At 47.9% G+C, this 12,661-nt stretch overlaps 2 protein-coding genes across 2 annotated transcripts; one reads left to right on the top strand and one right to left on the bottom strand.

The window, feature by feature from the left end:
* The first annotated feature begins 5,433 nt into the window (after nt 1-5,433).
* On the top strand, nt 5,434-10,449 carry LOC119360965 (non-specific lipid-transfer protein C6-like). The gene is made up of 3 exons (XM_037626387.1): nt 5,434-5,546; nt 9,579-9,970; nt 10,090-10,449. The coding sequence occupies exons 1-3, from the start codon at nt 5,434-5,436 to the stop codon at nt 10,320-10,322; spliced, it is 738 nt and encodes a 245-aa protein (XP_037482284.1). The 3' UTR covers nt 10,323-10,449.
* A 129-nt stretch (nt 10,450-10,578) lies between these two features.
* On the bottom strand, nt 10,579-12,209 carry LOC119364514. Its single transcript, XM_037629994.1, has 5 exons — nt 11,790-12,209; nt 11,521-11,614; nt 11,390-11,427; nt 11,167-11,302; nt 10,579-11,095 (listed from the first exon to the last, which is right to left on the bottom strand). Exons 1-5 carry the CDS (start codon nt 12,207-12,209, stop codon nt 10,683-10,685), a joined length of 1,101 nt encoding a protein of 366 aa, XP_037485891.1. The 3' UTR covers nt 10,579-10,682.
* Between the last annotated feature and the right edge of the window lie 452 nt (nt 12,210-12,661).

Consider the following 12,661-nt stretch of genomic DNA (forward strand, 5'->3'; position numbering starts at 1 on the left):
CGTCATCCGAGGAGATGCCAAGACTCGATCGAAAAGCTTCGAATGAAGACGAAGGAAGCCCCTTAGTCATGATGTCTGCAAGTTGATGAGTCGTTGGGACGTGAACAACACGAAACTGTCCCAAAGCCACCTTCTCGCGTACAAAATGAATGTCCAACTCAATATGCTTCGTCCGACGATGATGAACAGGGTTAGCAGAGAGGTATACCGCAGAGATATTATCACAGAACACCACGGAAGCCTTGTCAACGACACAATGGAGCTCGACAAGAAGTTGACGAAGCCAGCAACATTCAGCCACGGCGTTAGCCACCGCACGATATTCGGCCTCAGCACTCAAGCGAGAGACAGTAGGTTGGTGTTTGGAGGACCAAGACACCAAAGTGTCGCCGAGGTAAATGCAATATCCCGAAGTAGACTGGCGAGTGTCTGGACAGCCAGCCCAATCAACATCCGAATAAGCAGCAATCGCAATGGAGGAACTGTCGGCGATCCTGAGCTCGTGAGAAGTAGTGCCGCGAAGATAGCGAAGTAAGCGCTTGATCAGTCCCCAATGAGTGTCACGTGGAGCATGCATATGTAAGCAAATCTGTTAGACAGCATACGCGATGTCGGGACGTGTCAAGGTGAGGTATTGAAGAGCACCAGCAATACTTCTGTAGAAGGTGGCATCGGACACAAGTTCACCAGCGGAAGAGGAGACCTTGGGTTTCGTGTCAACAGGCGTGGAGACAGGCTTACAATTGGACATAGCAGCACGATCAAGAAGCTCCTCCGCATATCTTTCCTGAGAAAGAAAGAAACCAGAGGCCGTGCGACGAACTGCGACACCGAGAAAAAAATGAAGAGGCCCGAGATCCTTCATCTTGAATTCATGTTGAGGGAAGTGATGATCAGCCGAAGAAACGTTGTCGAGGAAGCCGTGAGTACAATGTCATCGACATAAAGTAGCAAGTAGGCCATGTCTGAACCACGACGGAGCACAAAGAGCGAGGTGTCCGAAAGAGCCGAAGTGAAACCAAGGCGCCGAAGGAAATCACCGATGCGCGTGTACCAAGCGCGAGGAGCCTGTTTCAACCCATAGAGTGACTTGGACAGCAAGCAAACATGCTCAGGATAGTTGGCGTCGATGAAACCCGTCGGTTGAGCACAATAAACACGCTCATGCAAAACTCCATGAAGAAAGGCATTAGATACATCCAACTGATAGACCGGCCAATGTCGAGAAGCAGCAAGGTGCAAAACTGTGTGAACTGTGGCAGGTTTAACGACCGAACTGAAAGTCTCACCAAAGGCAATGCCGGCATGCTGTGTGAATCCTCGAACGACCCAACGAGCTTTATAGCGATCCAAGGAACCATCTGGTTTGAGTTTATGTCGAAACACCCATTTACCGGTGACGATGTTGGCACCTCGAGGACGAGGCACAAGAGTCCATGTGTGATTAGCCTAGAGAGCATCATATTCCTCTTGCATGGCAGAATGCCACGCGGGATCACGAAGCGCCGCACGAGCAGACGTGGGAAGAGGCGAGGGCACAACTGTGGCCGTGTGAGCATCCTCAAAACGCCGGTGAGGTTGAAAGACACCATGGCGCGCACGCGTAGTCATCGTGTGTATGGACACATCAGAGGGGCGGAGCCATGGGGCAGCACGTGAAGGTGCCATCGGAGCCGGGACCGACGATGGCGAAGGCGCGGCGAACTCGACGGCAGGGCCAGAGGACACCACGAGTGGCGAAGGCACAACGAACTCAATGGCAGGGCCGGAGGACACCACGGGTGGTGAAGGCGCGGCGAACTCAACGGCGGGGTCGGAGGACACCACGGGTGATGATGACGTGCTGGTGGAGGCTGTTGTAGAGTTGCTGGAGGCAGCAGCCGCATCACTAGGGAGCGGTGGCGGGGCTGCCGACAGGAATGGCCCAGGGGCGTCACTGGGAGAGGCAGCTGCTGCCGTGACACCACCATTTGCTGCCATGCCAGCTGACGAGGTTGGCATGGCAACCAAGCTGGGCGGCCTGGAAGAAGAGGTAGCCGTCGTGGCGGCCATGGATGGTGATGCAGGGGCGGCCACGGCTGGACTTCCGGCGACCCGAGGAGCGACCGAACAGCCACGGCGTCAAGCGGCCGGTGGTGCAGGGACCACGATGGGTTCGAGTGGAGAGGGCCCAACTGATGGTGATGGAGACTCCGGCAGCATGTTCCTGAAAGGAAAAACGCACTCGTCGAAAACAACATGGCGTGATGTTAGCACACGGCGACTGACCGGATCATAGCAGCGGTATCCACGGTGATCAGGAGGGTATCCGAAGAAAACACAAGCTATGGAGCGAGGTGAGAGTTTATGAGGAGCAGTAGCGGTGGTATTTGGGTAGCATAGACATCCAAAAACTCAAAGATGAGAGTAGTCAGGTGGGAGATCGAAGAGAAGTTGATGGGGAGGAAGATTATTGCGTGGACGACAAGGTCGGAAATTGAGAAGATAGGTCGCAGTATTGAGTGCTTCAGCCCAAAACCTAGGAGGCATATGAGCATGAAATAATAGAGTACGGACACTATCATTTAATGTGCGAAGTATGCGTTCTGCGCGGCCGTTTTGTTGCGAGGTATATGGGCATGTGAGACGAAGGTGGATGCCGTGTTGTGCAAAAAAGGTGCGAGAAGCATGGTTATCAAATTCACGACCATTGTCGGTTTGAAAGGCTAAGATGTAACATTGAAATTGGGTGGCGACAAAGGCATGAAAGCGAGAGATAATGGAGAACGCATCCGACTTGCGACGTAAAGGAAAAGTCCAAACATAGTGCGAGTAGTCATCTAGTAGAACAAGATAATATTGAAACCCCGAAACACTTGTGATAGGAGATGTCCAAACATCGCAATGAACAAGAGCAAAAGGAAAACTAGCTTGACTATCAGACTGTTTGAAAGGTAAACGAACGTGCTTCCCCAATCTACAAGCATGACACGTTGTAGTGGGTGATTTATTACAAGTAAAATCAAAAGAAGAAAGTGTCCTAGAGAGAGCAGCATGTCTTGGATGGCCAAGGTGTTGATGCCAAAGGTCGGTGGTGCCGGCGAGAAAGGCTTGAGGTCCGGTGACAACAGGGTATAGGTTGTCGGGACTATCACATCAGAGAATCACCGCGCGGGTACGACGATCCTTGACAGAAAAACCAAGTTTATCAAACTCAACATTAATAGGGTTTGTACGAGTTAAAAGACGAACAGAAATTAGATTTTTAATGAGATTAGGAGTGATAACAACATCACGTAGTGAAAGTGGAAAAGAAGAAGTAGGGAGAGAAGCAGTGCCGATGTGAGTAATAGGTAGAGAGTCTCCGTTTCCGAAGATAACAGAAGAAAAGGTGGAGGAAGGGGAGAAAGAAGAGAGGATACCGGGATCGCTGGCCATGTGGGCAGTCGTGCCTATGTCAAAAAACCAGTTGGATCCGCCACCGCCGGTGCCACCCTACTGCAAAGAGAGATTGTTGAGGGCGGCATGCAGCTGCGTTTGATCCCATGCAGGGGGCTGGTGCGGCGGAGGCGATGGAGCGTAGCCGTTGTAGACGGGTGGAGCACCGTAGGCCGGTGGAGCACCGTAGCCCGGATGCCCTAGATGGGCAGTATAGGCCTGGGGCGTGGAGGCGCCGGGGCGCGGGCCAAGGAGACCAGCGCCAGGAGCACGCCAGTTGGGGGGCCACGCCTGGAACATGCCAGACAACGGGTAGTTGCCGATGGGCCAGAACGGCACAGCAGGATCCCGAACAGCAGGGGCGCTGGGGGCGCCATGGCCCTGCTGTTGCTGCGGCTTCTTGCGTCCCTTGCCGCGACCCTTGCCACCGGAAGAGGGTACAACAGGCGGTGAAGGCGCGGTGGAGTGAGGAGCCGAGGACGCCGGTGGTGCAGGCGCGGGGGAGAAGCGGTTGGCGACGAGGGCGGTCGCCTGGACCTGCTGGGCATGGTGCGCAAGACGTCGTTCCTCCTGCAAAAGAGCGCCACGAGCACGGGCGAAAGTCAGTCCAGCAGGGTTGATGGAGAGGGCGGCGATGCAGTGGCCGAACTCGCCGTTCAGCCCGTTGAGGAAGGTCGTGAGCATGTCCTGGTCCGTGACCGGAGTGCCCACGTCGCGAAGAGTGTCAGAGATGCACTTGAGGCGGCTCGCGAAGGCGGTGACGAAGAGGTCGCCTTGGATGAGGTTGAGGAAGTCACGCTTGGCGAACATGGACCGTTGAAGACGACTGTCGCGGAAGAGGTCGGTGATGACGGTCCAAGCGTTGGCGGCGGTGTCGGAGGGCTGGATGATGATCCCGAGGATATCTTTGGAGACCGTGGTGTAGAGCCAAGAGACGATGCATTAGTCTATTTGGGTCCACTCGACATCGTCGAGAGCCATGAGGGCATCAACGGAGCCATCGATATGATCAAGAAGACCTAGCTTGCAGAAGGTGAGATTGAAGAAAGTCTGCCAGATGCAAAAGTTAGACTCGTCGAAGTCGAGGATGACAGTGACGTGGTTGCGGATGTTGATGAGCTGGATGGCGGTGGCGCTAGGGGCAGCGGGGTTGGTGGAGCTAGCGGCAAAGGGGTTGGACCCGGAGGAGGCGAGGGAGGAGTTGGGGGTGGAGGCGAATTCGCCGAAGTCCATGGCAGCAGCAGTGTGGAGGACGTGGCGGCTGTAGCTAGGTTTCGGCGGCTAGGGTGCAGCGGAAGCAAGGCAAGGAACTAGAAAACTGATACCATGTAGACTAGATGGATTTTGAGAATATGATTCGCATGTATTGCAGCCCATAGGATGCATATATAGAGAGGTACAAAAGCAATCCTATACTTGTACTCCAAGATCTAATCCTAGTTAAAAGGAAAGGATAGATGTGGAGATAGAGATAGGAAGGTAAAGAGTACATCACGTATATGTGCTAATACATGCTAACTTATTCTTACAGTCCCATCGACAATGGGTGTCGTTAAGACCCTTTCGGCAAGGGACCATCAAATCCTCTATTGCCAGATCGGTGTAAGCTCATCGGTCACGGGGCAATAGAATCCCTACCTGTTGCTGATTTGGGGCTAAAGAGGGAATACCTCTCAAGCCATGGGCAGGGGCATTGGTAAAAGTGGGAGAGTGAAAGACTCAGATCTTAGACCTAGCCACGCATTTTGGATGTGTGCAAGGTTACGGACCAGGCAAAAGAGCTGAGTTAATCGTTCATGGGTAAAGTAGCGCACCTTTGCAAAGTGAAATGAATTGTGGCTTGTCACTCCCTAATCTGGGAAAGATGTGTGAACGCAACTGAAAGGAGTCTATCGGAGATTCAACCCGTGAAGTCTGATAACTAAATGTTTTAAGTAAAACTTGATGCTACAGATATTTACAAAATCATTGTTGAGCCTTTACCATCCCCCTTCAAACTGTGAATATTTGGAGGAGATGACAGATGATCCAAGTGTGGCTGGAGAGTACTTCTATGAGGAGCCAGACCTTTCCGAAGGAGTCAAAGGAGTTGACTACATCATCGACAAAGCCGGCAACAGAGGAGAAGGGTCAGAGCAATAGTGTAGGGTAATAGTAGCATCCATCTTTATCATGTGCGGCATGATTTATACTTAATAAGTTATCACATGATCAATAGTGGCACCTCACGTTTTGGTACCAGTAGTCTGAATCGTTTCAATGTTTGGATCTTTGTTTGAATAAAGGTTGTCATATAATGATGGTTGGCACCAGCTACGTTTATGTTGTTCACTTTAAGGGATTTAAGGTTCATGAGACTGTGTCTTGTGGGCATTATAACAACGACAGGCATATTATATCATGTAGTGGTATGTTGATTCACCGCACTTTTGTGGGATCCGATCGGCTACGTGGGAGATCGACGAGGAGGAGACGACTCCGGATACGCTGCCCCAACTCTACTTTCGCTAAACTACACATCTAGTGGTATTTATCTCTATGATCCATCTTCCTTAGCATGTTACTGGTTGATAAAAAATATATATTGCAGCCGATGCACCTATTATAGCTCAACAAGTGGGCCAATAGAGTATCTCTCCATCACCGGAGGAGCAACCCAGTCTTGACTTACTGAACACCACATCACATGTTTCAGTATACCCAAAAGCTACCTTTGTGACAACCGAGTTACAGAGTGATGTTTGGCAACCCAAATTAATCATCCGACACCCTGAGTATGTGCTATACTCATGGTCTAAGGACGCAAGTGAATGTTAACGCTTTATACAAAAATACCAACAACTTATTGACGACGTGATCTTGCAGTATTTCATAGGTTAGGTCTATGCAACACCATCATTACCCTAGCAATGTGTTCTCATTATTGTTGGCATCCTTGCACACTAACAATGCCCATGGTTAGGAAAATAGAACCATCAACAATACATGAGCTAGTCTAGAGGCCTGACTAGGGATGTTTACATTTCCACACATGCAAATAGGTTTTCCTCCAGATCTCACATTCAAGAACTATTTCAATTGTAGCACAGAAATATAAACTTAATTATGAACATGAAAATAGAATAGTAACAACTTACCATTGCCTCTATGGCATATCTCTAACATCAAGCATTCGACAAGCTATCAAATGCTCCACAAGGTACTCGTCAAGTAATGACCAAACACATTTTGTCGTATTGCAGTCAATTAGTGCATCTCGCCAATTATCTTCTACTCTATTACAAATAGGGCAAATGTGTGTATCCGACATATTTCCGTGAGACCAAACGCCTCCAGTCGGAATGGAATTTCTGCCAAGTCTACAAGCAAAGTTTTTTCTTTCTTTCATGGGACATTGATTTTCACAAGACTCGCCATTCCTTGCAGGTGGCACTAGTGTCAGATTGTGTAGTTCTATCTGCTCGTAGTGTCATGCCCATTAACCGAATTTCGCATGCTCAAAGGAATATTGTGAACAACATGCTCAAAGGAAATAACATTTTTCAAATACATCATTAACATTGTTTTAGACATATGTTTTGATGTCTAACTTTTATAACAATTTAACAATTTGTACGTTTTTAGTATAAATAAGAAACATTTTCCTTATGCACGTGTAACATTTTTAAAGTACATGATTAACATTCTTTCAAACAAACGTTTTCGATGGCAACATTTTTTCATACACATTGTACATTTTTCTTATACATGAAAAAAAGATATACACATTGAATACATTATTAATTTTTTAAAATATATATTTTGATGTCTACTTTTTTCATACACTGTGTATATCTTTTTATTCACCAGAAACAGTTTTTATACATGTTTAACATTTTTTCATATATGTTCTGATGTCTAGTTTTTTTCATACACGTTGTACATTTTTTGTATACATTAGAAACATTTTTCAAAGGCAAGATTAGTATTTATTTAAAATTTAAGATAAAGTGATTTTTATAATATATATGTTCAGACTATTTCCTAAATATAAAGGAAAGCAAATAACGAAAAAAATGAAGGAAAAACGAGCACGTAAGGCGTGTGGACCTCCAGCACGCTGGGCCAGCCCATTGGCTTCAGGCGAGACCTTGTTCGATATCTTGCTATAAGCTACACATAGTCGCGCCCGATCAGATCGGGGGTGCTGATGTTTTTAGAAAGTGCTGAAAACATGTATTCAAGGAACAATGTACATCATGTATTTAAAAATGTTCAGTGTGTATCAACAAAGTGTTCTACGTGTACCCTAAAAATGTACACTGTGTACTGAAAAAACAGACAGGTATTGGAAAAAAAACCGATGAAAACAAACAAAGAAACAAAGAGAAATGAAGAAAAGCAATAAAACCCAAAAAAGAATTGAATAGTGAAAACCGAGAAAGAAACAAATAAAACAAAGAATGCCAAAAAGGAAATAAAAGCATAAAAGAAAAACAAAAGAAAAATAAAGAAATGAAAACCCCCGGTAAAATAGAGAAAGTAACAAAGGAGCCGAATAAATCATAGAAAAAAGAAAGAAAAAAATCTTTGTGAAAACCAAGAAAGAAACAAAGAAAAGCATGGAAGATAAAAAAAAGGAAGAACAGAAAACAAAAAGGAAAATGAAACCCAAAGAAAACCGAAGTAACCCATTGCAAAACAAAGGAAACTGTGAAAACCATAGAAAATCGAAGAAAACTAATGCAAAACAATGAAAACCAAAGAAAATTGAAGGAATCCAAGAGAAAAACCCAAACAAAAAGCATTAAAAAGAGTAAAAAAAAAAGTGATAACCATGTTACAGTACCGATCCGGACAAGTACAGTAGTGAGAGGAGAAATGCTTCAGTCGAGAGGATAGTACATCTCGCGGTAAGCGAGGTATAGCTCCCGTGGATCTGATCATCTGATCCTCTTTGAAGAGCTCTTGCCAGCCCAACAAGCTAAGCGAATAGATCATAGAAAAAAGAAAGAAAAACATATTTTTATGAAAACCGAGAAAGAAACAAAGAAAAGCATAGAAAAAAAAAGGAAGAACAGAAAACAAAAAGGAAAAGGAAACCCAAAGAAAACCGAAGTAACCCATTGCAAAAACAAAGGAAACCGTGAAAACCATAGAAAATCAAAGAAAACCAATGCAAAACACTGGAAAACAATGAAAACCAACGAAAATTAAAGAAATCCGAAAGAAAAACCCAAAGAAAACCATTACAAAAGAGTAAATAAAAAAGTGATAACTATGTTACAGTACCAATGCGGACAAGTACAGTAGCGAGAGGAGAAATGATTCAGCCGAGGGGAGCGTACATCTCGTCATAAGCGAGATATAGTTCCTGTGGATCTGATCCTCTTTGAAGAGCTCTTGCCAGCCCCAACAAGCTTTAAATTGGCCTAATTTGTACAATCTCCTTAAAAATAGAACCGAAGGCCCATGACACTGCCGGAAGGTAAAATGAGAAAATGTCACTTTCTTTTATTTCATGCCCGTGAGAACCCAAAGCCCATTTTCTTTTTGCAGGTTAACGTACTAAAGTCCAAATTAGGATACTTCTGATTTGCTGCTAATTATTCCTTTTTTGCGGGTATGCTGCTAATTATTCCGTAATGATATGTTCTAGTATATTTTAACATCATATAATTTCAACCAAATTTAGCTACAGTATATCGGTGTCTATCGATACCAAAATTGTGATGAGGATATGGTTCCTTTGCTCCTTGGTTGCACATAGTACTAAATAAATGGAATTGCATTGTTTCATCTAAAGGAAAACTTGCGCAGGCCATTTGCTCACCTTATTTTAGCAACACCAAAAATTAGCTTTAATTTCTCATGCGCTATAGTTGGTTAGGACATTCTGGTCAGCGGTCTCAAGTGGCCAGTAAGAGTCAATCCCACTTCACATGAAACCCCCACCTACAACAAGGCAGTACAAGCACCATTCCCATGCGAGCCCAGACCCCCAACGCAATCCCAACGCTCCAACTCACACAAAACTCCCCATCCCCACGCCGCTCTTCACGCATCTATCTAGCAACGTTCCACTTCACGGAGACCACGTCCGGAAGCACGCCATTGCCATGCATCCCCGTTCGTCAGACGCTATAAATCCACACCTCCACCGTGGCCAATCACTCGATCAGATTCTTCACAGGCAGACTTGCAGAGAGCAGTACGATGGCACCGATGGCGGCTTCGGTTACCGCTTTCTGCGTCGCGCTGCTGCTGGTTTCCCTCCAGGGCGCCCACCCGGCGCCTGAACCACAGACGACGGGGCCGTCGTCGTCCAGCTGCACCACCGAGCTCCTACGCCTCCTCCCCTGCCTCTCGTTCCTCGACGGCGGCGCCGCCGCGCCGCCCGACACCTGCTGCGCCAACCTGGGGAGCATGGTGCACGACCAGCCGCTGTGCCTCTGCCAGGCCCTCAGCCAGTCCGGCTCCGGCAGGTCCCCTGTCTCCGTGAACATGTCCCGCGTCGTGCTGCTGCCTTCCCTCTGCCGACTCGATGTCCCCGCCGATGCCAGCGCCTGCGCAGGTACCATAACTCAGCGCTGAATACTCTCCATCCGCGATCTCTTTCCGCAAAATGATTTTCTTCGGCCAGGGGTTCGCTACGTACTGAAAACCCTCTTTGAATCAATAACTGTCTTGAAGGGCTCCTTCCAGAGGGACAAGCACCGTCGCCGCCGGTGAGCACGCCAGGCATGAGTGTGAACTCCACTGTTCCATCGACGCCGATGCCGACGACACCCATGCCACCACTGACAACATCCGCACCGACGACCACCAGCCAGAATCCGGGATACAGCAGCGGGTCCAAGCTCATAGCTGATGCCATTTCTGCCGCACTTGGTTTCATGGCGCTGGCAACAGTTTTAGGCTTCTAGTGTTCTGAAAAGATCGTCTAGACTTTCTGCAAACTAGAGTTTTCCTAGAGAACTTAGTTATTCCCTCGTGTTTTTCTTAGCATCTGTAACAGCAAGAGGATTTAGTGGTTGAAGGAGTAATATGCTCATCCGGATGTTCTCCTGAATAAATAATTTTCACTTCAATTCTTTTTCGATGTCTTCTCCGTTCCATTTGTGCACTGGGTTCTCGTTTCAGCCAAGCACCTATCTAGATAAATAATCTAGGGAGTAATTATAGAGTACCACAATGTGCAAAACTCTTTCAAATTTATAAGTCAGTTAAAACATAATCCATATGATAGGGAAAAAAAACTACAAGAAAACAGCGCAATATAACAGCTAATCCTTTTTCTCTTCTAAGCACAAGAGGTAGGCAACAATGCCAAGAACTGGGATAAACCTTGCTACATTCACAAACTCTGTAGTTTTTGGTTTCACATTCTGAAGATTGTCTCCAATCAACCATGGCTGGAATATCGAGTATAGCAGTATGTCCCACAGAAATGCGTAGGCAAGCCGCTCGGTCAAGACATAATCCTGCGCATATTGCCACCGATCCAAGACACCTCCAAAATCAGCATCTGCCCGGCCGAAGAAAGCCCAAACAATGGATAAAATGCAGACCAGGCCACCAGTTATGCCTACACCGGATGCACCTCGCACCATGAGTGAACTCAGTTTTGATGTCTGCGGTGGAGGCTGGTTCTTGTCGACATCGTTGAGCCGGATTGCCATGTAAGGAATCAAGAAAGCTACAAACAAAAATAGATGTAAGATAATCTGAACTGTTCTGCTGGTTCATTTTGGGTCAAGGAGATCATACTATTTGTGAGGAACATCTGACAGCCCCACAAGATATCGAGCGATCCCTGGTAACGGTCCCTCCTACCATCCGTGAAGAGGAGCGGCGCAAACAGCAGTGTCCAGGCAATGACAAAATTGAACAATCCTTCTGCCACCTAAGCAACGACTGACGAATTAACACATACTGTACCCATAACCATAAGTAATGTCACAAGAAAATACAGTATGTGTTAGTTTCTTACTGGGTGCATCACAGGGGATTCGAGCAGGTGCACTCCAGCTACACTGCCAAGCAAACTCAGCAAGAATCATGGCCATAATGCTGTGAGTTTCAGATTGATGTACGCCTGAAAATTCTGGAATTTGGGCGTACCGGAGTTGATCAAGGGCAGGATGAAGAAGAAGTTGAGCGACAGGCCGACGAGGTCAGTGATCGTGGCTTGCGAGATAGCCCACAATGGGTCGCCCTGCATCACGATGCTAATTAATCGATGATTGGTGCACTTTCTTTTCATATTTTTAATGGAACGATTAGCTAGGTTAAATGATTCTCCAGTTCACAGAAAAAAGTGTACAAAATTTGCTTGCATTGGAGCTAAGCGGCATGCAAAGAAAGTGAACATTTGTGTTATCCGTACGGACCGGAGCGTACGGGAGGAGGAAGAGCCAGAGTATGTAGGCGGCCTCGGCGCCCCACAGCGCCGCCTGAAGCAGCATGCGCGTCCCCTCCCCGCCAATCGAAGACGCCTCGCCGCCGCGCTTGGCCGCGCATGGCAGAGGGGCCCGGGCCCCTGCTCGCCGCAGCGTGGGGGCGATGCACGGGGGCGACGAGCTGCGCGAGACCATCGGCCGCGCCGCCGCGCGATAGGGGAGAGCATGAGGGGCGAGGAGCGTCACGCGGTAGGAGGAGGCGGCACTGCAGAGGAGTGGAGGTAGGGGTGGCGCCGCCATGGCCGCGGGCCGGTCGGTGTGGTGCGGGATCGGACGCGGCGAGGATAAGCGCTTTTGGAGGGGCGCGTCGCGGTGGCGCACGATTGTCTGAGTTCGTGTATACGTGGCCATTCTGGGCACGCCACACAGCATTACAAAGTTCGATTGGTCATATGTCAGGATGGGAATGGGCCAGGTCGGCCCACCGGGTCGCTGACCCGACCCGAAAAATCGAGTCCAATGGACCCGTGTGGGTCGGCCTCGAACCATAATTGGGTCAGTGGAGCCGGCACCGACTGACCCAATGGGTCAGCAGGGTCGCCCCACCTCCGAGGCACGAGTTAGGAACTAGTTACTAAAACATGCATGTGTTTTGTTGCAGAGGAGTCATTAGTTTGTTAGTGCCAGCGGGGGTAGCTAGCTAATTCCTTTATGTTAGAATATATGCCGTTGTAATCTCAACCTTTTCCCTTATCTTGTATTCTACTCAAAACTCTTGTATATCTTCTTGTACGCCAAGGCAAGGGCTGCGGCCATATCAATATAAACACCCACGCGGCTCCCTCGAGGGAGTAGGATGCTTG

Source organism: Triticum dicoccoides, chromosome 2B, assembly GCF_002162155.2.
Source record: "Triticum dicoccoides isolate Atlit2015 ecotype Zavitan chromosome 2B, WEW_v2.0, whole genome shotgun sequence".
Taxonomy (NCBI): Eukaryota; Viridiplantae; Streptophyta; class Magnoliopsida; order Poales; family Poaceae; genus Triticum; species Triticum dicoccoides.

What these genes read in the sequence shown, in the direction of transcription:
- LOC119360965 (XM_037626387.1), top strand. Translation starts at nt 5,434, where the DNA reads ATGACAGATGATCCAAGTGTGGCTGGAGAGTACTTCTATGAGGAGCCA. An exon ending in GCCGGCAACAGAGGAGAAGG is followed by an intron (nt 5,547 to 9,578) that starts GTCAGAGCAATA and finishes TCACTCGATCAG; the next exon opens with ATTCTTCACAGGCAGACTTG. An exon ending in CGATGCCAGCGCCTGCGCAG is followed by an intron (nt 9,971 to 10,089) that starts GTACCATAACTC and finishes ACTGTCTTGAAG; the next exon opens with GGCTCCTTCCAGAGGGACAA.
- LOC119364514 (XM_037629994.1), bottom strand. Translation starts at nt 12,209, where the DNA reads ATGGCCACGTATACACGAACTCAGACAATCGTGCGCCACCGCGACGCG. An exon ending in CCTGCCCTTGATCAACTCCG is followed by an intron (nt 11,428 to 11,520) that starts GTACGCCCAAAT and finishes TTGGCAGTGTAG; the next exon opens with CTGGAGTGCACCTGCTCGAA. An exon ending in AATCCCCTGTGATGCACCCA is followed by an intron (nt 11,303 to 11,389) that starts GTAAGAAACTAA and finishes GTCGTTGCTTAG; the next exon opens with GTGGCAGAAGGATTGTTCAA.